This window comes from Bos grunniens, chromosome 5, assembly GCF_055505025.1.
Source record: "Bos grunniens cultivar Pamir isolate PY7600 chromosome 5, Bosgru_T2T1.0, whole genome shotgun sequence".
Classification (NCBI taxonomy): Eukaryota; Metazoa; Chordata; class Mammalia; order Artiodactyla; family Bovidae; genus Bos; species Bos grunniens.
In genome coordinates this window covers 89,044,885-89,072,762 of record NC_141169.1, presented here as the reverse complement: position 1 = coordinate 89,072,762, position 27,878 = coordinate 89,044,885, and the positions used below count along the sequence as shown (strand labels likewise).

Sequence of the window (27,878 nt, the reverse complement as noted above, 5' to 3'; positions counted from 1 at the left end):
TTCAGCTCTATTTCTGCTCCTGCTCTGACAATTTGCTTCTTTAATTCAGAGGGAGTTGAACATTTCATTGCAGTTTTGGCAAGATTGGAAAATGCATACACAGTAATACTAATAACAGGTGTTGATGGCCATAATTTCTTGGGGAGAAAAATGTTGTAGAATTTACCCTGGAACTGGAGTGGAAAACTTAGTATTATTAATCAGAGGTGCTGATGGCCACAGTCTTTTCCTGGGGAGAAAAATATGCTCCAGAAATTACCTTGGAACTCGGGTAGACAAATTCTTAGGTCCACAATGTGGCCCTTAAGATTAAGACTGCATATTACAGTCACTGTTGGGCCACTGTGGTTTGGAATAAATACTCCAAGAAAGAAGACACAGATAGAAGGGAAGTCTGTGAAGGGAAGAGAAAAAGGGAGAGAAAGACAAGAATAAGCACATGTTGCCACCACTACCTCAGCTGTCCCTTGAAGGCACTAGCAAGAAGTGGCTGATTCTTGCTCAAACCCCAGTGAGAAGAATCATTTGAAATACAGGGGCTGGCCACTGCACTATGGAAATGCCACTTTTTTTTTTTTCCAAGTCAGTGAAACTTAAACTGGGCAAGCGTTCACTACTCCTTTGAATTTTTAGAATTCTTTGTTTTTGAATTCTTTGCCAACATTTGTCTCATGGCTTCATTTATTCTAATTTTTATACATGTTTTATCTCCTTTCAGTTCAGTTCAGTACAGTTGCTCAGTCATGTCCGATCTTTGCGACCCCATGAATCGCAGCACGCCAGGTATCCCTGTCCATCACCAACTCCTGGAGTCCACACAAACCCATGTCCATTGAGTCGGTGATGCCATCCAGCCATCTCATCCTCTGTCGTCCCCTTCTCCTCCTGCCCCCAATCCTGCCCAGCATCAGGGTCTTTCCTAATGAGTTGGCTCTTCACATAAGGTGGCCAAAGTGCTGGAGCTTCAGCTTCAGCATCAGTCCTTCCAGTGAATATTTAGGGTTGATTTCCTTTAGGCTTGACTGGTTTGGTCTTCTTGCAGGCCAAGGGACTCCAGAAAATCAATGCTTTGGCTCTGTACAAACCTGGTGAGGCCGGGACAGTTTCTCCTCATGAGGCCTGCCAGGCAAGGCCTTGAATTACCTATGGTTGGGGCATAAAAGATCAGACAATTGTTTGGCCTGGACTCAGATTCCTCAGTGTATGTAGTTTACAAAAGAAATGCAAAGTATATAAGGATAAGTTTTATAGAACTAAAAATAAATGGAATACAATTGGAAACTTTAACACTTCTTTTTTCTGTAACTGAAAGAGCAAACAGGTAAAGTGTGAGTAAGGATACACTTGACCGAGTAAACAGTTTTAGTACACTCCTGCCAACAACTGTGCTCGTGCACACTGGGCTATCAAACCAGATTCAATAAACTTCAAAAAATTTAAATCATGCATAGCATATTACCTGATCATGAGAGAATTAAATTTAGAAAGAGATAGCAAAAACATACTAGTAAACCTTCCATATATTTGGAAATTGAAATGTATATGTCTAAAACCCATGAACTAAAGAAGAGTCACAATGTAATTAGAAAATATTCTGAATTAAACAGCAATACAAGCATGTAGTTGTTGTTTTTCAGTTGCCCAGTCATGTCCATCTCTTTGCAACTCCATGGACTACAGCATGCCAGGCTCCCCTGTCCATGGAATTTTCCATGCAAGAATACTGGAGTGGGTTGCAGTGCCCTTCTCCAGGGAATCTTCCCAACCCAGAGATTGAACCCACATCTATGTCTAATGGATTGGCAGGCAGGTTCTTTACCACTAGTGCCACCTGGGAAGCCTGTGATAAAGAGTAATAGTTGTTAATTCCATAGACATAAGCTCCTTTCTGCACTTATTTTGCTGTAAAATATTGTTGTTGTTCAGTCACTAAGTTGTGTCCGACTCTGCGATCCCATGAACTGCAGCATGCCAGGCTTCCCTGTCCTTCACTATCTCCCAGAACTTGCTCAAACTCATGTCCATTGAGTCAGGGATGCCATCCAACCATCTCATCCTCTGTCATCCCCTTCTCCTCCTGCCTTCAATCCTTCCCAGCAACCAGGTCTCTTCTAATGACTCAGCTCTTCACATCAGATGCCCAAAATATTGGAGCTTCAGCTTCAGCATCAATCCTTCCAATGAATATTCAGGGTTGATTTCCTTTAGGATTCACTGGTTTAATCTCTTTGCTGTCCAAGAGACTCTCAAGAGAGTCTTCTCCAGCACCACAGTTCGAAAGCATCAATTCTTTGGTGCTCAGCCTTCTTTATAGTCCAACTCTCACATCCATACATGACTACTGGAAAAACCATAGCTTTGACTATACGGACCTTTGTTAAGAAAGTAAGGTCTCTGCTTTTTAATACATTGTCTAGCTTTGTCATCAGAGAGGGCAATGGCACCCCACTCCAGTACTCTTGCCTGGAGAATCCCATGGATGAGAAGCCTGGTAGGCTACAGTCCGTGGGGTGGCTAAGAGTCGGACACGACTTCACTTTCACTTTTCACTTTCATGCATTGGAGAAGGAAATGGCAACCCACTCCAGTGTTCTTGCCTGGAGAATCCCAGGGACGGGGGAGCCTGGTGGGCTGCCGTCTATGGGGTCGCACAGAGTTGGACACGACTGATGCGACTTAGCAGCAGCAGCAGCACCTTTGTCATAGCTATTCTTCCAAGGAGTAAACGTCTTTTAATTTTGCAGCTGCAGTTACTGTAAAATACGTCCATGGTCAAAAGGACGCTGTGTGTTATATATACCAATATGGTACATAAGTCGTTGTAGATGGTGATGTATGTAATATATACATAAGCCATAGAAGATGGTGGTGATAGCAGGAGCACTGAGGACAATAAAGACAAATCCAGAATAAATGTCTACTTCAATGACAACAAACTGCTGCATCTCCATGATGGAAAGCACTGAAAGCACTCTTGACCTTTTAAGGTATTAACTGCCCCCATCTCAGTCTTAACCTTTATAAGAGATCGAGACAAAACAGTACGTTGTACAGATACCATGAATCTCTTTTCTCGGTTCTTGATAGTCTTCTATATACAAAATTCTTTTAGTAATTGTTGGTGACTGCAGCCATGAAATTAAAAGACGCTTACTCCTTGGAAGAAAAGTTATGTCCAACCTAGATAGCATATTCAAAAGCAGACATTACTTTGCCAACAAAGGTCCGTCTAGTCAAGGCTATGGTTTTTCCTGTGGTCATGGACGGATGTGAGAGTTAGACCGTGAAGAAAGCTGAGTGCAGAAGAATTGATGCTTTTGAACTGTGGTGTTGGAGAAGACTCTTGAGAGTCCCTTGGACTGCAAGGAGATCCAACCAGTCCATTCTGAAGATCAACCCTGGGATTTCTTTGGAAGGAATGATGCTAAAGCTGAAATTCCAGTACTTTGGCCACCTCATGCGAAGAGTTGACTCATTGGAAAAGACTCTGATGCTGGGAGGGATTGAGGGGCAGGAGGAGAAGGGGAAGACAGAGGATGAGATGGCTGGATGGCATCACTGATTCGATGGGTGTGAGTCTGGGTGAACTCCGGGAGTTGATGATGGACAGGGAGGTCTGGCGTGCTGCGATTCATGGGGTGGCAAAGAGTCGAACACAACTGAGTGACTGAACTGAACGGAACTGATAGAGATTGTACATACAATCAATAATCCTGCTTTCACCACTGCTGGGTGCCCAAGCATTAACAGCATAGGCCAATATAAAACCATTTCCAAACAGATCAGTAATTCACCTGGTGTGATGTTAATTACAGCAGACTCACCAAAGGAACACTCATACTCCATTCTTACTGTGCCCTCTTCCACCACACACAAAGGTCAGAATCCTCTTGATCAAAGGATATCTTGAGACCAATAAACTCTTGATTGTTTTGTAACATAATTTTTGATTTCATTGTTTATGATGAAAAAGTTTCCAAATATTGAGGCTGATTTTTTAATTCATGCCTGGAAACCATGACTCTTGTGGAGGACAGAAATTAACTTTCTATCCATATAAAAGAGTTAACGAAGTATTTGTTTTCCCATATTTTCAAAATCCTAGAAACTAGTTAATATGTTTCAGAATCACGCATTAAGCATTAGGAGATAGGGCCTCAATTTCATTCCATGGTTTCCTGATCACTCACAATGAACTTCACAAGATTTAATTCAATCATCCTATGTGTTTAGACCTTTATCACCAGGAATCTAACTGAATATCCAAATAATAATTTTTCAAGCAAAAATACAGTCTGTGACATGTAATTACCCTTTACTTCGGTTTAGGAATTCTTGAGTAATTAATGCCTTTGGACTCTTAATATCTGCTTTTGAAGGCTTAAATCAAAATAACGTAGAACAGCAGGATTCAGTAATACCTAGATTTTTTTACTTAACAATAGTTGGTGAAAACAAGCAGGATCTATTTTTCTCATGTGATCTGAGAATAGATTAGAGTAACCCACATTTATGCTGGAGCTCTGTCCTTTTCTCCCAAGTGATTCAGCTAAACCTCATGAAGATTTAACATTAGGTAATAGAATGTCCTTTCCTAAAATAGCTACAGTCCAAAAAGCTGTTATGTGAAAATGAAGTCAGAGAATTAATAAGGAGAACTGCACAAAGCACCTGGTCATTTCTGAGGTGAAGTGCATAGTAATGGATGGACCAAGGTCATTTTTCCTGATATCTCTCCCTCTTGAAAAAGTGGCAGAATGGGGCCACCAGAGCTCAAGGGAAAATGGGAGTTTGAAGCAGTTATCTAAATAATTTAGGCAAGAAGGCACACTTAGGCTTGTCCAAGTCACTGAATTGAAATATTTTGAACCTTGTTGGAAATTTTTTAATCTATCTCAAGGACACACATACTGATACTGAATTATTGCATTCAGGAAAAATGTTATCCCTGGAAAAAGTGGGTTCATGTACATACACCATGTTAAATAAATATTCCATTTTCTTTCTACTTTATGTTGCCCAGTAGATAGTAACTTTCACGGGCATAAGAAGTACAAATAATGTCCTTGTATCCTAGACACAGCATTTATAATTCTGTATTTCTAAAGTAATTTTCTCACTAAATAGCACTGAATTTGCACCCAGAAAGAAAAAAAAAAGTGTAGCTGATATGCATACAAAAATAAAGGAAGAAAAGAAAATAGAATTACCCAAATGCTTCTGGGAAATAAAAAGACTTCACAAGCTATATAAAAAAACATTTTATTCACAGAGTACATTTCCAAAATTTCTCCAAGTAAGGGAGGTAGAGAAATTGAAACTTACTGAAACTTCTCAGTACCAGCCATAATTACAATGAACACAGCAAAGAAAAAGACATGTTTTAACAGCAAACCTCCTCCTATGACATTGCATTTAAATTCTGTGGAAAGAACAACTCAGCAGAACCAACAGAGATACCGTTTTTTTCAAGTCATACTATAAAAAGTACCAATTAAAGTTTTTTTCTTACCTGCTACATTTTCTATGAAACTAAAAAAAAGAAATGAAGAGCACTGATTTTCCCCATACCCTACTGCCAGTGGAGTTTGGCTTTATTAGGAAGAAGTAATTTTACATACAGTTCAAAAGTGATTTCAATTTTATGGTCTAATCTAACATCTTTTCCAGAATTATTGCATCTATCGACTTGGAGTCAGACTACACTGCATGAGAAAGTCTATTTGAATTTTTCTATTTTTTTCCTGAGCTCTAGTCTCTGCAAATTTACTCTTGAAAAACAGCCTTCACACATGCAGAATAATATATAATGTTCAATCATCAAGTTAAAGAGAAATTTTCTTTTTCAAAGCTTTTCAGACCAACTATGTTGTATGGTGACTGAAGTTCTAGTCATGTTCCAGACTTTCAAAAATTTAGGCAAGCTTTTTCTTTTTTCCTTTTTAATTTTCCTTTTAATTTTTGGGCTGTGTCGCTTGGCAGGAGGGATCTTAATTCCTGGACCAGGGATGGAACCCATACCCTCTGCTGTGGAAGTACAGATTCTTAACCAGTGGACCACCAGGGAAGCCCCGAGGCTAGCTCTTCAGTGGAGCTCTGTTGTTCAGTGGAGCTTCCGTGTTGTCTGTTCTCACCCCTTTTTAGTGTCTCTGACGTACCCCAGTGGTCATCAATCATCACAAATTGTGAACCCTATACACATTATTATGAGGGCTTCCCTGGTGGCTAAGTGGTAATGAATCCTGCCAGTGCAGGAGACATGCATTCCATCCCTGGGTCAGGAAGATCCCCTGGAGAAGGAAATAGCTACCCACTTCAGTATATTTGCCTGGAAAACCCCACGGATAGAGGAGGCTGGCAAGCTACATTCCACGGGGTCACAAAGAGTCTGACATGACTTAGTGACTAAACAACAACAATACACATTATGAAAGTCTCTAGAAACCTTTCAACAAGAAAGCCCAATGGATTGGTGTTAAAGAATAAATGAGAAATGGGAAAAAAATTGTTTTCTTGCTTCCACGAATGCTAGAATTTGCTGGAAAAACAAGCATTTTTAGTCTGTGTCCTTCTGCAGCTATCACCTAAGGCATTCCCTATGAGCAGGTTCTACTACTTCAACAAAGGATATTTACATACTGTTATCAGATGTCTCCAAGGCCTAGATACTATTGTGCATTTATATAAAATAGTCACATTCACTACACTTGTAAGAGTTCTTGCTGATGATAAAGATACAACTTGGAACAGACATGGTTACACCTCTAGAGTGACAGGGGTACACGAAGGAAATACATAAGGAAGTGGGAGCCAAGCCAGAAAAAGTTAAGGCACCCTCTGCCACCCCCAACCAGGTCAGCCATCTTTCTCTTTCAATGGGCCTAACTAATGTAAGGGGTGTGTGTATGTGTGTGTTTACACTAGCACATAGGAGAGAAAACACATCTAGTCTGCCTAAGTAATAATGAATATAAAAGCCTTTTACTGAGGTATAATTGTGGGAGCAGTAATGAAAGCTAACTTTATGCATAGCACATGGTGATCATGTTTCAAAGGGTCAAGTTCAAGGTGACACTTGCTACTATATTGCTGCCTCATCATGACAAAAGATCAAAATCACCTTATTTTGTGAGTATGCATCAAGGTAGAGATGGACAAGGGTGTGAGAATGGGAGTGTTTGCATATTCAGGCTCAAACACCAAAGAAAACCCAACGTGGAGAGGACAGGAAGTGGGGAAGAGTTTAGACCCTGAGGGTCCAAGTAGGTAAAGAGGTAAAGAGGTACCACTTCTTCTTTTTTCCCCAAGCGTTGCACAGTCTCACACTGCTTCCTCTAGCATGTTTCCATCATTAGCAATAACAGTTACATGACAATGTATTTCCTTTAAAATGTTTTGAAAAGGTTCTTGGGGCTGACAACAAGGACAACCACCTCCATGCTTCCTCTTCACTGCACACTAAGATCCCTCCCACTGACATACATACACTGTGTATAAAATAGATAACTAATGAGAAGCTACTGTATAGCTTAGGGAACTCTATCTACCCAATCCTCCATGGGGAACTAAATGGGACAGAAATCCAAAATGGGGGGATACATGTACATGTATCGTTGATTCACTTTGCTGTACAGTAGAAACTAACACAACATTGTAAGCAAATGTACTTTGATTAAAAAAATAAAGATTCCTCCCAGTGGTCCCTCTCAAAGCCCTGATTTTTGTTCTGTCATTTTCATTAAACTCCTTTTTTTTAATGACAGTTCTCCATTTGTCTTATGGTAGAGAGAAAAACAGACATATCTATCTCCTAATTTTCTCTGCCCTGGATAAAATCACATCTCTTAGATGTTTATTCGTATCATGTGAAACAGGAGCTTTTAAAATGACAAATAACTGGAGAAAATCTAATTATATAGAAGCAGAAAGAGACATGATCAATACATTTAGACAGTATTCTATAAAACTTCAAGGTCGTTGCACATTATTGATTATATCCCATAGCTTCAACAAGAAAGCAAATCAGAAAGAATTTTAGCACAATGTAGAGATCAATATGAATACAGGAGGTAGGTAAATGAGTTGACCATAGCCAAAATATAATTCCTCTTTTGTGCTTTAGAATTTATAGTTATGGGCTTTGGCTATCGTACAAGTGATCTCAAGTATTGTAAGTTAATTTATAATGTTATTTATTCCTTAACTATTAGAGCAGAACAAATCAGAAATGCTGGCACCAGAAAATCAGAAGGAAATGGAAGCACATATTTTTTTCTTATTGCAATGACAAGTGGAATTTTTGTGTTATGTGTGAATGAGTTTTCCACTCATGTATTTATTTCAGGTAAAAAATTCAGATAGGCCTACGCTGGGAGTAAAGTCAGTAGTATCCATTTTCTTACAGTAGGGAAAAAAATGGCCAACACAATTGGAGATTCACATAAATTTCCTCTCACTTACAAAATAGAAATTCTATGGTGTTCAACCTAAATACAGTAGCTTCTTATTTAGGAATTTATAAACAGGCAGTCTAGGCCTTTGCATGCATCTCCAGAGCTTTCTCCAGGCTACTGGAGAACTAGTAGAATATTTGATATCTTCCCAGGTTCGAGAACTTAGAAAAAATGCATCAAAGTGGGGGGAAAATGTTTCATTTTTAATAAAGGCTGGCAGGGCCATAATTAGGTCAAGATGATCAGAATTCTATTATGGGACACCCAAATTTACAGAGCACAAGTATAAATCAAAAAAAAAAAAAAAAAAAAGAAATGTTTAATGTTTAAGTGTAAAATTTTAAGCTTCCCAGCAAATTTGCACACCAACTCTCTAATCACAAGACTACTAGCTTGACCTCAAAGCCTGGAGATCTTCTGTGGTAGCAGACAGAGATAGAGAGTGCTGGAAGGCCAAAGCCAAGAGCAGAGACTTCTCTGACCCTTTGTACGTGGAAAGCTTGGGGACTGGGTTTTTCTTCCTTTCCATTTGCCTCTTCTTCACCCCAGCATGCTGTTCACTGAAGTTGCCTAAACTGCTAGTCATATTCAGTTGTATTTTCTGTTCATTTGGGGCTTCCATGGTGGCTCAAAGGGTAAAGAATCTGCCTGCCATGCAGGAGACCTGGGTTAGATCCCTGGGTTGGGAAGATCCCCTGGAGAAGGGCATGGCTATGCACTCCAGTATTCTTGCCTGGAGAATCCCATGGACAGAGGACATGGCGGCCTATAGTCCATGGGTATGCAAAGAATCAGACACAACTGAGTGACTAACACATACACACACACACACACACACACACACACACACACCACACACACTGTTCATCTTCTAAGAGGCTTGACCCACGTTGCAGGTGCCTCAGTATTGTCCGCCCATGTCCATTCCTGATGTGTGCCCACCAAAATCAGATAATCTCAGAGGAGACCTCTACACTGGGAAAAAGAAGAAATAAAAAGCACAGTATTGTTCTCAAGCCTTATACCTCCACATGCTCTTCCTAAAGCTCCCATAAAAGTCCTCTTAGAGTTTGATCTTTGAAACTCTACTGACAGAGAGCATACATTACCTGATTTTGGTGGGAAAGTTTTTATACAATCCAATAAGCATTTCCTGAAGTTTTCAGTGGACTGTGACTTTTTTTTTCCTCTTTAGGTCCCTCCTAACAAGGGTTTATCAGTTAAAATTTTCATACAATCAGTATTTTTAAACACAGAAATGAAAACCCTAGGTGACTGATTTTCCAAACTGAGAAACAGGAGGTGGTATATAATAGAATGACAAACCTACCTGAGTTGCTGACAATGTTATGGGTTATTATTTCTGTTTGAAATTATCACTAATACTACTGTAAAGCTTTGGACTAATCTCAGAATACTTTTGGCAAATTCAGAATCCTAGGATTTCCCCAGTTGTTTTCCAAATAGATTTTTAAGCCAGGTTGCCCATTGCTTCAGGTACAAGTTATATTTAACCTAAACAAGGTTTTTAGTCCAGAAAAGGGCCTAAAACAGCACAAAGCCAAAAAACAGAGTACTGTTTGAACATCTGTCACTCTGGATCTCTGTATCATTTTGAATCATTCGCCCTTGTTAAAACAGGTAAAAGTGAACTATACAGAAAAAAAATCCAGGAAGCACGCCTTAACTTCTTGTGTTACTTTCAATTTAGACGCACAGTGTTGTATAAACTGTTGGTCAAATACTCTATAGAAAGCATGTGTCCAGTGTCTTCTTCCATAAAAAATCTTTCATATAAAAAATTACTTTCTTATGAAAGACTTAATCCTTCAGGCATCTTAATTTGACCTAAGTCTGATTAAAATCAAACAGAAGTCTTTCTTACTCATGATCCATAATATTAGTGCAGTTCTCCATATGGAGCTAATAAAAATAAAAATTCACATCAGGTACTCATTTTCAGTCTCTTCATCCCCTCATTTATCCCCATGGAGCAACCTAATTTTTGCCACTGAAATGTAACTTAAAAATTAGACTAATATGTTAGAGGATGATGCCTTCTCCTTGCAGGTGCATCAAAAGTGATGAAATACTTTCTTATGAAATGTGTCTACAACACATGTGTGCAACCTAACTCTCTTCTGAGCTGAATCTTAAGGGTCAGTAACATTAAAATGTACTCAACCAAATTTGACAAATAATGAGGCCCAATTCTGAAGGTCTCAATTTCAAAAAAATAAAATAATGGGAGCTTAGAATTTAACTTAAGAGTAATAGAGTATGCCAGAGTACTGTGCGAGATAATTCTAGAAAGATCCTCACTTAGGAACACATATATTCCAATAAGGATGGATATACTAACTTTATGCTATAAGCACATGTACACACACATAAGCATACACACTCACAACTCCTACATTGAGATATATCTAACCACAGAAAAGGAAATATGTATGGCATACTTGTGAATTATCACTATAAAATAATGCCAAACTGTAATCTACTCTGAGAAAGCATTCCCATTAAATTGTAGTCATACTTTGAATGACATGAGCATATAAGTGAAGATAATATGGGATAATCAAAATATCATTTTGGTCTAATCTGGGGTTTCTCAACCTTGGCACTACTGGGATTTTCACATGGGTAATTCTTTGTTGGGGGGGCTGCTCTGTGCATTGTAGATCTTTAGTAGGACCCCTGGCCTCTATCCACTAGATACTGGCAGCACCCTCCAAGCCACGACCATCAAAAATGTCTCCTAAGAATTCCCTGGTGATCCAGCGGTCAGGACTCTGAGCTTTCACTGCCGAGGGCCTGGGTTCCATCTCTGGTGGGGGAACTAAGATCCCACAAAAAAGTCTGCTGCTGCTGCTGCTGCTAAGTCGCTTCAGTCGTGTCTGACTGTGTGACCCCATAGACGGCAGCCCACCAGGTTCCCCTGTCCCTGGGATTCTCCAGGCAAGAACACTGGAGTGGGTTGCCATTTCCTTCTCCAATGCATGAAAGTGAAAAGTCAAAGTGAAGTCGCTCAGTCGTGTCCGACTCTTCGCGACCCCATGGACTGCAGCCTACCAGGCTCCTCCATCCATGGGATTTTCCAGGCAAGAGTACTGGAGTGGGGTGCCATCGCCTTCTCCAGCACTGGCAAATGTCACCAGATAGAGGAGGAGAATCACTCCAGTTAAGAAGCCGTGATCTAATTATACTCTATCCATTTGCTTGCCTTTCAGAAGCCCCAAATGTACAACTAACCACTGTACAAATCTCTTGCACAAACCTAGCCCAGGAATTACAAAATGCAAAATTTCCAGAAGACATCTTCAATGGAGCCAAGACACATGAGTTCGATGGAGTTCATTAATTACTGATTTTAACAATCAACAATTAAAGCACTAATTTGAGTATTATCTATTTTATTAACTTTTATGTGTGTTTTTTGTTAGGCCTTTTATATTTTGATGAAGTGTATAGGTAAAAATGCATTCTTTTTCAGGTAGTTATTAAATAATAATAACAGCTCAAAAGAGGAAATATATTCAGGATTGCACATACAGTGCATATTTAGTGCAACTCACTCATAGCACATTCTCATTACATTTTTGCTGCCAAATAGGATCAAAAGAGCAAATTGGATCTGCACAGAATCAATATCCTTAAATTCTTAACTTTCTAAGTATCAATAGAATCTGTGTTATGTCACCAGTCATATTTTAACTGTTGATCTCTATAATAACCTTAATATTCAATCTTATTTAGAAATTGCCTGGACAGGAAGATCCCCTGGAGTAGGAAATGGCAACCCACTTCAGTATTCTTTTCTGGAAAAGTCCATCGACAGAGAAGCCTGGCGGCCTACAGTCCATGGGGTTGCAAGGAGTCGGACACGACTGAGCGACTGAGCACCACCACATCCCAATGATGTAGAATTTTCCCAAGGGCTTTGTTATCTCGGTATTATTTAAATGAATCCACCCCAAAACTGCCACCTGGTTTGGTCTACATTGTATACTACGTCTTTTTCATGGAAAATGAAGCAGAACTTTTGGGTACAGTTTACCTACATTTTGGTGACACTTCAAAGAATCAAGTTAGTGATATGTACTGTCTCCTTTTAGATTAAGATATTCCCAAACACAAAGACCATGTGAGGTTTCTTTTACCTTTCTCTGTATGTAAACACATCTGGCTGCCTGTAAACTGTCCACAGAGTTTGTGTGCAGTGTGTCAAAGCTGAGGTAGCAAGCCTTCTAAGCTGTCCTACCTGTTACTAAGGGAATCAACAACTACTAACTCACATCCCTGTACTGCTGTGAACCATGTGTTGATGACTGCATGTGACACAGGATTTACTCATGAGATGTTGGTGGGGGGGAGTCACATACACTAAAACAGTTCTGTTCATTTGGAATGATTTGGGGCTAAGGCTCACATCTCATGCTGGTATGAGCATCAGAGCAGCAACCAGTAAGCTGGTTTGTCTTGTAGCAAGGTGTGGTAGGTAGCACGTAATGCATTCATAGCTCTCCAACACGAGTTACAGATTTCTGCCATCCCAGGTCATATGGGTTCCGCTTTCATAGCTGCACAGGAATTAGCTTTGTCTGAGTGTGTGTATGAGTGTACATGAGTCTATGCATGCTTTTATCTGTGCATGCATATGCTTCATCTTGGAGAGAACCTATTTACCATGGCAGAAAGAAAAGGGAGTATCTTCCAGTCTGTCTTCCAGAGACTAAGCTTGATGTCATTGTGCTTTACTTCATCTCCGAATATTAAATTATGAAGATAATTATGCCAATTTGCAAACAAATAATGCACTTGTATTTCTAGTTTTTTGCACTAAAATAATAAGCAAGACATATGGGTTTCGGTCCCTGGGTCAGGAAGATCCTGTGAAATAGGAAATGACAACCCACTCCAAATCCCATGGACAGAGAAGTCTGGCAGGCTATGGTCCATGGGGTCACAGAGAGTAGGACACAACTGAGCAACTGAGCACACACAATAATAATGCAAATAGGCTTGCATAATGCAGACCTAAAACTGAGTTTATGCCCTAAATTCTGAGGAGGGAAAGTGATTTGTCCTCCTGACAATGAATCAACACAATCTAAATTCAACAATGTTTCACATTGTCTAAGTGGACTTGACAAAAGGGGAGGAAGTAATTCTTATTTAACAATTTTTTAAATGGAAGGGAGGGGAACTCTAGTTAACAAAGACTTGGTTCAACAAATTACAATTATCAGCTGTAGTGTTTTGTATCCATATTACTCAGTAAGGGATTTTTTAAAAATGTACCCCATCACCTACTCACTGCCCTTAAATAGGGCAAAATTAAATAAGAATTTTTTAAAAACCTATAGTTCTAATGTTAGTCTGATTAAGATAGCTTTTTTTTTTTTTTTTTTAAACTAAGTCAGTTCAGGTTGATAACCAGTAACACTTCTACTCTGGCATTTCACTTAATCTACCTTAATTCCTCAGCTTCAATAACTAGTTTTGACTAGTTTGTGAACTGTACCTTCTCATGTAAATGTGCTTTACCAACATCACTTCATCAGCATATTACTAGTTGCAAATCCACCATGTGCCAAATATTTCATGGGATGGTTCACTTCTTTTTTTGTCTTCCAAGCCATAGTCAAAGTAGAGTTTCCCTTGGGTTTCTGTTGTCATTTTTTTCCAAGTTGTCCATGCAAATCCATGAAATGACCTGATCATTTCCTTTTGAAGTTACGTAGAAAACCTAACAAAAATACCCTGGCTCAGTCCTTTCTTTTTCCACAGTCCCTAGGAAGTGGGCTGGAGCGAGTTGTCCTCACATGGGTCTAACTGCATTCTCAGTGCACCAATTTTATGAAGATACCAGAGTTGAAGAAATTCCTCCGGCATGGCATGAAAGCCAGAAAAGGGCAGGACATTATCATAGTAGTGGTGGCTGATGGGCTGTTCATGCATATTCACCGAGAAGGGCCAGAAGCCATAGATGGCCACCTCTTCACAGAGGCCCAGGGCTGCGCTCACCAGAAAGAGTCCTGTGGACAGGCGCTTGGCGTGAATTCCCCTACTTTTCCAGAACTTCCCAATGCTACGCAGAAAGTTGGGGTTGGCAAAGAGCACTGTCTGATTGGCACCAACATCTGACAGTGTGTAATAAACCCGGAGGGATGGCTCTGTTCCCGTCTTCATAGAAAAGGCAGGCATGTAGATGTAACTGTGGTTATAGACCTTCATGTGGTCCACAAACGTCTTTCTGGACCACAGCAGGTTCTGAAACCTATCAAAGAGAAGAGGCTCAATTAAACCCGGGGAAAAGTAACTCATCAATACCCACTCTACAGTTCTTCTGATGCCCTGATAGGCATGTCATCTCTGCAAAAAACATAAAAAGCACTTCTCTTGATTTAAAACCCACCTTGAACTTACCAATTATCTCTCATCAAGTAGCCTGGCTTTCCCCCACCCCAACATCTTAGGTTAAGATTTCTTAATGAGATTCTGTTTGAACTGAAATGCATCGCACATGCTGTTCTCTTTTAGAATTTACTTGCCTGGAATATAAAAATGATATAATACTCATGAATTCACAAAGGTTGTTGGTTGTTGAATAGACTTGATAAAAGCTACCTGTGGGGCAGACATAAACACAGGACTTTTTTCTTCATCTGCAAATCAAAAGAACCATTTCAGAGATATTCTTCCTACTGAAATGCTCTGATTCTACAGGTACGAAGCTTTATCAATGAATGCTACAACTATAATAATATATGGAAAAAGAAAGACTTGTTTCTATTAAACAAGGTTGCTGAGAGCTGCTCACATTGCTAGCTCCAAAGAACTCTACTTTTCTATGTTCTTTCAATTTGGATTATATAGGAGGATTTTTGACTGAAATGTACTCAGTTAAAACTTATGGTGGACATCCTATGTGTCAGGCATTGGGGAAGTAAAATTTTTGATCTAAAGAAATTCAAGTCCAGTTTTAGAAACAAAAATATAACTGAGCACATTAATATAATATAATAATATTACATTAACATTATATATTAAGCACTTAATATAATAACTTTAATGTTCTAAGACAAACAGTTGACAGTTATATAAATTACTATGGAATACAGATGAAAAAATAATTCTGCCTTGGGAGAGTGGGTTCCAAAAAGAGCTACATTGAGGGGATGGCACTTAAATACATTTCCTTAGGGGAACAAAAGAAGAATAACCACGAGACTATAAAAGATACCAATTGCAAGGGTGCACAGAGTCCTGAAGCAATGATAAAGATCCTGTGATAGAGATTCTGTGTCTCTGGAATGAGCGAGGCAGGGATGACTGGAGGAGGCAGTGGCAGAAGATGAGGTGTGTTGCAGAAACCCTTGTGTGTCTCTCATTTGTTTGGACTGCACTCTGATGATGGGGAACCTTCACAGAAGTGAGTATGCACAGCACTTTACTACCTGGATTACAAATATTCCATCATTTGTTTAGCTCTCAGTCTTTGTCAAGAAAGCTGACTCTGGTGATCTGGGGAAGGAAGAAGCTGATGGCCTGGAGACCAGTTAAGGGACTGCTGATGTAGATCAAATGAAAAAAGACAGAGAGTGAGAGGAAGACCTTGCAACTTCTTCTTCTTCCACATGGAAGTCATTTGTCTCAGGTTACATGCAGGTAAAGAAGCAGCATCTGATGAGGTGGAGAGGGAGCCGGGATGGGGGTTCAGGATGGGAGGACACATGTACACCCATGGCTGATTCATGTCAGTTCAGTTGTTCAGTCATGTCCGACTCTTTGCGACCCTGTGAATCACAGCACGCAAGGCCTCCCTGTCCATCACCAACTCCTGGATTTCACTCAAACTCATGTCCATCGAGTCAGTGATGCCATCCAGCCATCTCATCCTCTGTCGTCCACTTCTTCTCCTGCCCCCAATCCCTCCTAGCATCAGGGTCTTTTCCAACGAGTCAACTCTTCACATGAGGTGGTCAAAGTATTGGAGTTTCAGCTTCAGCATCATTCCTTCCAATGAACACCCAGGACTGATCTCCTTTAGGATGGACCGGTTGGATCTCCTTGCAGTCCAGGGGACTCTCAAGAGTCTTCTCCAACACCACAGTTCAAAAGCATCAACTCTTCGGCACTCAGCTTTCTTCACAGTCCAACTCTCACATCCATACATGACTACTGGAAAAACCATAGCCTTGACTAGATGGACCTTTGTTGGCAAAGAAGTATCTCTGCTTTTCAATATACTATCTAGGTTGGTCACAACTTTCCTTCCAAGGAGTAAGCATCTTTTAATTTCATGGCTGCAGTCACCATCTGCAGTGATTTTGGAGCCCAAAAAAAGAAAGTCTGACACTATTTCCACTGTTTTCCCATCTATTTCCCGTGAAGTGATGGGACTGGATGCCATGATCTTAGTTTTCTGAATGTTGAACTTTAAGCCAACTTTTTCACTCTCCTCTTTCACTTTCATCAAGAGGCTCGTTAGTTCTTCTTTGCTTTCTGCTGTACGGGTGGTGTCATCTGCATATCTGAGGTTATTGATATTTCTCCCGGCAATCTTGATTCCAGCTTGTGCTTCTTCCAGCCCAGCGTTTCTCATGATGTACTCTGCATATAAATTAAATAAGTAGGGTCACAATATACAGCCTTGACATACTCCTTTTCTTATTTGGAACCAGTCTGTTGTTCCATGTCCAGTTCTAACTGTTGCTTCCTGACATGCATATAGGTTTCTCAAGAGGCAGGTCAGGTGCTCTGGTATTCCCATCTCTTTCATAATTTTACACAGTTTATTGTGATCCACACAGTCAAAGGTTTTGGCATAGTCAATTAAGCAGAAATAGATGTTTTTCTGGAACTCTCTTGCTTTTTCCATGATCCAGCGGATGTTGGCAATTTGATCTCTGGTTCCTCTGCCTTTCCTAAAACCAGCTTGAACATCTGGAAGTTCACGGTTCATGTACTGCTGAAGCCTGACTTGGAGAATTTTGAGCATTACTTTACTAGCATGTGAGATGAGTGCAATTGTGTGGTAGTTGAAGCATTCTTCGGCACTGCCTTTCTTTGGGATTGGAATGAAAACTGACCTTTTCCAGTCCTGTGGCCACTGCTAAGTTTTCCAAATTTGCTGGCATATTGAGTGCAGCACTTTCACAGCATCATCTTTTAGGATTTGAAATAGCTCAACTGGAATTCCATCACCTCCACTAGCTTTGTTTGTAGTGATGCTTCCTAAGGCCCACTTGACTTCACATTCCAGGATGTCTGGCTCTAGGTCAGTGATCACACCATCGTGATTATCTGGGTTGTGAAGCTCTTTTTTGTACAGTTCTTCTGTGTATTCTTGCCACCTCTTCTTCATATCTTCTGCTTCTGTTAGGTCCCTACCATTTCTGTCCTTTATTGAGCCCATCTTTGCATGAAATGTTCCCTTGGTATCTCTAATTTTCTTGAAGAGATCTCTAGTCTTTTCCTTTCTGTTGTTTTCCTCTATTTCTTTGCACTGATTGCTGAGGAAGGCTTTCTTATCTCTTCTTGCTATTCTTTGGAACTCTGCATTCAGATGCTTATATCTTTCCCTTTTTCCTTTGCTTTTGGATTCTCTTCTTTTCACAGCTATTTGTAAGGCCTCCTCAGACTTAAATTGAAGAAAGTGGGGAAAACCACTAGACCATTCACGTATGACCTAAATCAAATCCCTTATGATTATATAGTGGAAGTGAGAAATAGATTTAAGGGACTAGATCTGATAGACAGTGCCTGATAAACTATGGACAAGGTTCATGACATTGTACAGGAGACAGGGATAAAGACCATCCCCATGGAAAAGAAATGCAAAAAGCTTCATGTCAGTGTATGGTTAAAACCACCACAATATTGTAAAGTAATTAGCCTCTAATTAAAATAAATTAATTAATTAAAAAGAAAAACTAATTAGGGAATAATATGTAGCTATCAGAGAAAATGAGGTAGTGCACATGTATACAGAAGTCAAGACATACATATATGCAGAAAAGGTGTCAAGTATAATAAATATATGAAATTATAAAAGAGAAAAAAAAAGCAGCAGCATCTGAGAATGGAACTGAGCCATATCAGCAGAGGAAAGTCTGGTCTGACGGGTTGGCAGGGCTCATCAGAAATAAGTGAAACTGAAATTCTGAATACACAAATCCACAGGATTTTATGTTGCAATCAGTGTTATGAACTCTGCCTGCCAAGAAAGGTGGGTCTCTCAATCCCATAGGAAAGGAAATTGCTCAGGTTTTCTTCATGTCCTTGATTCAGCAGCCTGCCTTAGTAACTTTTCCTGGGCCATGACAAATAGAGAAGTGATAACAGGTTTTTAGGTGTGATTACTTTAACCTATAAGAAGCCATGGAAGCACACTGATCCCTACCGTGGAACTGGGCCAGCCTCTTCAACACAAATGCCTACTTCCAACTTCCATAGGCTCTGTCTAATATTCTTTTTTTCTCTCCATTGCCCACCCATATCTGCTGCTCACCAATGCTTTCCTGATCATATAGACATATCCTGCAAATTACCTCCAACTTAATTTGAACTTTGGTTCTCCAACTTTAGTTAGAATAACTTGTATCACAGATTCCTAGACTTTGATGACGGTCACACAGGGAGGTGAATTTTTATCCAGCCCTCCCTGCTGATTCTGATGCAGACGTCAGAGGCTACAGTTATTCAGAAGATCAACACCATCAATGTAAGTTATCTAACTCTCTGTACACATCTATGGGCATCTCTTTCTTTACATCTTCTAATTTCATCCTTGTTGCTTTTCTAAGAGGAAGAAGTTTCTCTTAGAAATTGTGAAACAGGCTGTTTCACACCCCCTAGTGCGGGGGTGTGAAAACAGTCAAACTCTCCATCTCTATTGAATCATTCCCTTTTATCTACTAAACATGGTTCTAACTTAATACAAGAAAATTCATTGTATGCCCAGGCTGTTCCAAGAGCTACCCTCTAGTCCTCTCATTTCATCATCAACATTCTAGAGCAGTACGTATACTCCTGCTTGTTCTCCTTCATGCTTGCATTCCCTCCTCATTGCTGTACAGAATGGTTTGTATTCCATAGGGTTCTGTTGGCAGTTGCAACTTATCCCTATTTTTGTAGTAGACTACATACTAAAGAGAATAACAGACAGCTCCAATAAAATCAGGGCAATTGAGTTTGTGTTCCCTGTCTTAAAGCTGACTGATTATTCACAAAGAAGGCAGTCTTCCTTCCTTGAGTTTTAACCTTGAAAAGAAACACACATCTTGAATGTACTATACTCCCAATTTTATTGGTGTGGTTAAAAAGAACCTATGTATTTTATTATTTTTATCTACCTCATTCTTCAGAATAGCTCAGAATTGCTGTATACTGTATGAATGGAAAACTATTAAATAACAACTGAAAAATAAGAAAAATGAAACTGACCAGTCAATAAATCATTAAGCATAGAAATGATTAATATATCATGAATATGGACATGTAGTAGAAAAACACAACACAAAGCACAGAAATACAGCACATTTGACAAATGAATTTAATATGTGGTAGTAGAAAGTTGATGAAATTTTTAAAATTAATTAATAGACAATATCAAGATAAAGTGTTAGTCACTCAGTCATGTTCGACTCTTTGCAATCCCAAGGACTAGGGCTTGCTAGGCTCTTCTGTCCATAGGATTCTCCAGGCCAGAATACTGGAGTGGGTTGCCATTTCCTTCTCCTTCTTATGTCAAGATAAATAGTTAACAGTTTGGAAATTTGAGGGGAAACATATTTGTACTTGACAAGAAAATTTCAAAAAAAAAAAAAGATAGGATAAATATTTAAAGTCTATATTAAAGAATACAACTAAAACTAAAGAAAACAATCAAAATCTTATCATTTACAAAGTACTTTTTCCAAAGAAAAATACTGACAAAATTATGTTGAGATGTGAAATTTCATTGCCATGAAAAATAAGATAAATGAAATAAAAGAGGGAATGACTCCAAAAAATATGTTCAGCCAACATGACAAACAGAATGTTAATGTTGATAACATTATGAAAGAAAGTATGAAAGAAAGTGTGAAACACTAAGAAAGAAAGTAGCTCAGTCATGTCCAACTCTTTGCGACCCCAAGAACTATAGACCACCAGTCTCCTCTGTCCATGGAATCTCCAGGCAAGAATACTGAATTGGATAGCCATCCCCTTCTCTAGGGGAACCTTCTGACCTAGGGATCGAACCTCGGTTTCCAGCATTGCAGGCGGATTTTTTTTTACTGTCTGAAGCCACTAGGGAAGCCACCAACATGAAAATGGACAAAAACAGAAAATCTGAACTGAAATTCATAAAATATTCAGCTTCAGGTTGCCAGTCAAGATGCAAACTGAATAGAATCAAGGAAGATTAAAGGTCCAGCTCTCCTCTCCTACAGCAAATCTCTAGAAATGAGAGAAAAGACATTTTAAAAATCTATATTTATTCTAAAAAAAAAAAGAAAAAAGAAAGCAAACCTTCAGTGAATTCCCACATCTGGAATACTTCTGAAAACAGAACGCTTACATAAAAAAAGCAGAACATAAACTAATTTGCCAAGTATTGGTCTAAAAGTTAGCTGTGCCCTATGCCTTAAGGCAGGAGACCCTGGAGAATGTAGGTGTCTTGGAACAATCAACAAGGTTATTATTCAGATTATGGAGCAGCAGGGACATGCAGATGCATTGAACCCTAAAATCCTGCACTGGCCAATTATCACTGTGTTTAGTGAGGAGGGAGTGTCGATCTCCAGGGAAGGGCAGTGGCTGTGTGCATAGGTGACAGCTGGCTCAGCCTATGGGAAACAGAGGCTTCTTTTCAACTCATACAATATTGGCAGCCAGGCTTATACCAGGCTTGACGCTGATGGGTCAAGAGAGAGATCTATATATTATGACATCTGAGAGTCACCCAAGAGAAAGCCACCTTGCCACTTTTTTTTCAACTGAAAGTGAAGCCCACTTGTTGACAGGTCCAGTCTCTCACTGAGCTCCAAACAAGAACAGATACTCAGGATGAGAAGATGCTGAAGGGAAGTCTTCAGTATGAGGGTTAGAGAACAGAATGGAAGAAAAAAAGAACTCAGAAAAGGCCAAGATCAGAAGACTCTTGGAAGTCCATAATTTGTTTAGAAATAGTAATAATTATCACACCTATGAACTAAGATTGGGATGCTGTAAAATGAAAGAGATCATTTAGGTAGAAAGAAAGAGCTACTGGTAATTAACATACATAATAACAGATGGATTCTGGTAAAGGAAAGCCCCAGAAAGTCAGCGTACACAGCAGGCTGAGAAAGCCATCAATCAGATTCTAGTGAGAGAAAAGTTTCTAAAAGGATGTCTCAACAGTAAAAAAGAGCCCCTGATAGATTACATGCTGGCAGTAATGAAAGAAGATTTGCAGCTCTAATGAGAGTCTGGAGATGAATTAGTGACTGTTGCATCAAAAGTCCTTATTCACTTTGGGGAAATATTAAAAAAGTTGAAAGTGAAAGTCACTCAGTCATGTCAGACTTTTTGTGACCCCATTGACTATACAGTCCATGGAATTCTCCAGGCTAGAATACTGGAGTGGGTAGTCTTTCCCTTCTCCAGGGGATCTTCCCAACCCAGGGATCAAGCCCTGGTCTAGCACATTGTAGGCAGATTCTTTACTAGATGAGCCACAAGGGAAGCCCAAGAATGCTGGAGTGGGTAGCCTATCCCTTCTCCAGCAGATCTTCCCGACCCAGGAATCAAACCGGGGTCTCCTGCATTGTAGGCGGATTCTTTACCAACTGAGCTATCAGGGAAGTATCATTAAAAGTTGAACCAAATATTAAATATTTGTAATAGATTTTTTTTTTTTTTTGGTCTCAGATGCGAACAGGACTTAGACACTAAGGTAGGCACTGACCATTGATCTGATTGTGATGTATCTGGATTGAGAGATCAGGAAAGTATAAGTGTATGAGGTGGGGAGCGGTGCTGTGAGGAGCACTTTAAGAGGAAAAATCTTAATTTTCCACAAGAAATCAATAGGTAAATGGAAAAAATTTTAAATTACAATTAATCATGTGGCTTTAAAATGTGAGAAGAGAAAAATCAGCTAGAGAAGCTGAAGGCTTTGGAACATTTTTTGAGAGAGTATATGACAGGAGACTGCTGCTTTCTGTATGAAGCTTTGTCATATCATTTGATCTTGAAAACTGTATACACATTTTGGTAAAATTAGAATCTAAAGTTTTTAAATCATAAAAATATGAAGTAAAGAATATATATGTGTGCAACCGAATCACTCTGCTGTATAGCAAAAATTAACACAAGACTGTAAATCAACTGTACTTCAATAAAATAAGTTTTAAAAACATAAATGAATGTATATTAATCCAAAGAACAATACCACCCAAAAGAGTAATAGTCAAGGAACTTTATGCACCTAACCAGATAGTTTCAAATATACACATAGCAAAACTAATTAAAATTCAGATAGATATTCACAAATTCACGTTCATAATTCTTTAATTTTAAACTGTCTATTATTTTTAAACATGAACAGAAACTTTCTAAAATGATCAGATATTATGTCAGAAAAGAAAACATATAGTATGATATATATGTATACACAAATATATTAAAATAATTACCACCATTCAGTCCAGATCATCTGATCAAAAATGTAATAAAATGAGAAGTCAACAATAAAAATACACATCAGTTCAATCAGTTCAGTTGGTCAGTTGTGTCTGACTCTTTGCGACACCATGGACTACAACACGCCAGGTTTCCCTGTCCAATACCAACTCCCAGATCTTACTCGAACTCATGTCCATCGAGTCAATGATGCCATCCAACCATCTCATCCTCTGCTGTCCCCTTCTTCTCGCATTCTATCTTCCCCAGCATCAGGATCTTTTCCAATGAGTCAGTTCTTCACATTAGGTGGCCAAAGTATTGGGGTTTCAGCTTCAGCATAAGTCCTTCCAATGAACATTCAGGACTGATTTCCTTTAGGATGGACAGGTTGCATCTCCTTGCAGTCCAAGGGACTCTCAAGAGTCTTCTCCAACACCACAGTTCAAAAGCATCAACTCTTCGGCACTCGGCTTTCTTTATAGTCCAACTCTCACATCCATACCTGACTACTGGAAAAACCATAGCTTTGACTAGATGGACCTTTGTTGGCAATCTGCTTTTTAATATGCTGTCTAGGTTGGTCATAGCTTTTCTTCCAAGGAACAAGCATCTTTTAATTTCATGGCTGTAGTTACCATTTGCAGTGATTTTGGAGCCCCAAAAAATAAAGTCTGACACTGTTTCCACTGTTTCCCCATCTATTTGCCATGAAGTGATGGGACAAGATGCCATAGAAAACATATTTTAAAAGGAAATTTGTCAACTTTTACAGATGACATAATTACCTATTAGAATATATAAGAGAACCAACTGAAAAATTATTTATTTAAACCAAAAAAGACTGGATAAACTTCTAAAAATCCATAGTTAAACTTCATGGATAGAGGTGAAATTCATCAGCTTGATAAAGAATATCTACAAAAAACCTTATACCTAACATCATACTTTATGGTGAGAAACTGGAAGCTCCCCCACTAACGTCAGGAAAAAGTCAAGGATACCTTCAAGTCAAGGATCTCACCACTACTTTTCAACATTATCCTAGAAGTCACTGCTAATACAATTAGATACGAGAAGTAAGTAAAAAGTACACAGATGTGGAAGAAATAAGCAAAACTGTCTTCACAGATGACACATATAGAAAATCTGAAAGAATGGAAGCTGGTGGGACTAATAAGTGATTATAGCAAGGTTGTAGGATTGCTTTCCTATGCACCAGTAATAACAAGTGGGATTTGAAATAAAAAAATACAATACAATTTATACTAGCAACCCCCAAAATGAAATACTTAGCCAGAAACCTATCAAAATATGTACAAAATCTATGTGAGGAAAACTGTAAAACTCTAATGAGCTAAATAAAAATCAGGCAACTAAGTAAATGGAGAGACACTACATGTTCACAAATAAGAAGACTCAATATTCTCAAGACGTCAATTCTTCCCAACTTGATTTATAGATTCAATGCAACTCAAATCAAAAGTCCAGCAAGTTCTCTTGTGGCTATCAACAAACTATTTCTAAAGCTTATATGGAGAGGCAAAAGCCTGAGAATAGCGAATACAATATGGAAAGAAAAGAATGAAGTTGGAGGACTGACACTATCTGACTTCAAGTCTTACTATAAAGCTATAGGAATCAAGATAGTGTGGAAGTGGAAAAAGAATAAAGAGATGAATGTAACAGAAGAGGGAACCCAGAAAGAGACTCATAAAAATACAGTAGGTCTTTGACAAAGGAGCAAAGGTAGTGGAGCAGAGACAGTCTTTTTAACAAATGGTGCTGGAGCAAGTGGACATCTACATGCCAAAAAAAAAAAAAAAAAAGGAATTTAGACACAGACTACACCTTTCACAAAAATTAACTCAAAATGCAACATAAGTCTAATTGTAAAATGAAAATCTATAAAACTCCTAGAAGATAACAGAACAGAAAATCTAGATGACTTTGGGTATGGCAATGACTTTTTAAATAAAACACCAAGGCACAATCCATGAAAGAAATAATTGATAAGCTGGACTTCATAAAAATTAAGAACTTTTGCTCTGTGAAAGACAATGCCTGGAGAATGAGAAGACAAGCTATAGCCTGGGAGAAAATATATGCAAAAGAGACAGCTGACAAAGAACTCTTAAAACACAAGAAGCAGAAAACAACTAAGTTAAAAAATAGGCCAAAGACTTTGACAATTCACCAGATGGCAAATAAGCACATGAAAAGACGTTCTACATCATGTATTATTGAGTTCAGTTCAGTTTAGTTGCTCAGTCGTGTCTGACTCTTTGCGACCCCATGAACCGCAGCACACCAGGCCTCCCTGTCCATCACCAACTCCCAGAGTTTACCCAAACTTATGTCCATCGAGTCGGTGATGCCATCGAGCCATCTCATCCTCTTTCATCCCCTTCTCCTCCTGCCCTCAATCTTTTCCAGCATCACGGTCTTTTCAAATGAGTCAGATTTTCGCATCAGGTGGCCAAAGTATTGGAGTTTCAGCTTCAACATCAGTCCTTCCAGTGAGCACCTAGGACTGAGCTCCTTTAGGATGGACTGGTTGGATCTCCTTGCAGTTCAAGGGACTCTCACGAGTCTTCTCCAACACCACAGTTTAAAAGCATCAATTCTTTGGGGCTCAGCTTTCTTCACAGTCCAACTCTCACATCCATACATGACCACTGGAAAAACCATAGCCTTGACTAAACGGACCTTTGTTGGCAAAGTAATGTCTCTGCTTTTTAATATGCTGTCTAGGTTGGTCATAATTTTCCTTCCAAGGAGTAAGTGTACTTTAATTTAATGGCTGCAATCACCATCTGCAGTGATTTTGAAGCCCAAAATAATAAAGTCAGCCACTGTTACCACTGTTTCCCCATTTATTTGCCATGAAGTGATGGGACTGGATGCCATGATCTTCTTTTTCTGAATGTTTAGCTTTAAGCCAACTTTTTCACTCTCCTCTTTCACTTTCATCAAGAGGCTCCCATAAGGGTGGTGTCATCTGCATATCTGAGGTTATTGATATTTCTCCCGGCAATCTTGATTCCAGCTTGTGCTTCTTCCAGCCCAGCGTTTCTCATGATGTACTCTGCATAGAAGTTACATAAGTACGGTCACAATGTACAGCCTTGATTTACTCCTTTTCCTATTTGGAACCAGTCTGTTGTTCCATGTCCAGTTCTATCTGTTGCTTCCTGACCTGCATATAGGTTTCTCAAGCCAGACTCATCAAGAAACAAAGGGAGAAAAATCAAATCAATAAAATTAGAAATGAAAATGGAGAGATCACAACAGACAACACAGAAATACAAAGGATCATAAGAGATTACTATCAACAATTATATGCCAATAAAATGGACAACGTGGAAGAAATGGACAAATTCTTAGAAAAGTACAACTTTCCAAAACTGGACCAGGAAGAAATAGAAAATCTTAACAGACCCATCACAAGCACGGAAATTGAAACTGTAATCAAAAATTTTCCAGCAAACAAAAGCCAGGTCTAGACAGCTTCACAGCTGAATTCTACCAAAAATTTAGAGAAGAGCTAACACCTATCCTGCTCAAACTCTTCCAGAAAATTTCAGAGGAAGGTAAACTTCCAAACTCATTCTATGAGGCCACCATCACCCTAATCCCAAAACCTGACAAAGATCCCACAAAAAAGAAAACTACAGGCCAATATCACTGATGAACATAGATGCAAAAATCCTTAACAAAATTCTAGCAATCAGAATCCAACAACACATTAAAAAGATCATACACCATGACCAAGTGGGCTTTATCTCAGGGATGCAAGGATTCTTCAACATCCGCAAATCAATCAATGTAATACACCACATTAACAAATTGAAAAATAAAAGCCATATGATTATCTCAATAGATGCAGAGAAAGCCTTTGACAAAATTCAACATCCATTTATGATAAAAAAACTCTCCAGAAAGCAGGAATAGAAGGAACATACCTCAACATAATAAAAGCTATATATGACAAACCCACAGCAAACATTATGCTCAATGGTGAAAAATTGAAAGCATTTCCTCTAAAGTCAGGAACAAGACAAGGGTGCCCACTTTCACCATTACTATTCAACATAGTTTTGGAAGTTTTGGCCACAGCAATCAGAGCAGAAAAAGAAATAAAAGGAATCCAAATTGGAAAAGAAGAAGTAAAACTCTCACTATTTGCAGATGACATGATCCTCTACATAGAAAACCCTAAAGACTCCACCAGAAGATTACTAGAACTAATCAATGATTAGTTGATTCACTATAATCAATGATTATAGTAAAGTTACAGAATATAAAATCAACTCACATAAATCCCTTGCATTCCTATACACTAATAATGAGAAAACAGAAAGAGAAATTAAGGAAACAACTCCATTCACCATTGCAACGGAAAGAATAAAATACTTAGGAATATATCTACCTAAACAAACTAAAGACCTATATATAGAAAACTGTAAAACACTGGTGAAAGAAATCAAAGAGGACACTAATAGATGGAGAAATATACCATGTTCATGGATTGGAAGAATTAATATAGTGAAAATGAGTATACTACCCAAAGCAATTTATAGATTCAATGCAATCCCTATCAAGCTACCAACAGTATTCTTCACAGAGCTAGAACAAATAATTTCACAATTTGTATGGAAATACAAAAAACCTCGAATAGCCAAAGCTATCTTGAGAAAGAAGAATGGAACTGGAGGAATCAACCTACCTGACTTCAGGCTCTACTACAAAGCCACAGTCATC

The 27,878-nt window shown here is 38.9% G+C and overlaps 1 protein-coding gene across 1 annotated transcript in view; it reads right to left on the bottom strand.

The window, feature by feature from the left end:
- Window positions 1–13,483: 13,483 nt before the first annotated feature.
- ST8SIA1 (ST8 alpha-N-acetyl-neuraminide alpha-2,8-sialyltransferase 1) overlaps window positions 13,484–27,878 on the bottom strand; it is a 167,612-nt gene continuing 153,217 nt past the window's right edge. Inside the window, exon 5 of the mRNA XM_086401798.1 lies at window positions 13,484–14,736. Coding sequence (XP_086257924.1) covers window positions 14,250–14,736 — 487 coding nt within the window. The 3' untranslated portion in view covers window positions 13,484–14,249. The remainder of the gene's footprint in view (window positions 14,737–27,878) is intronic.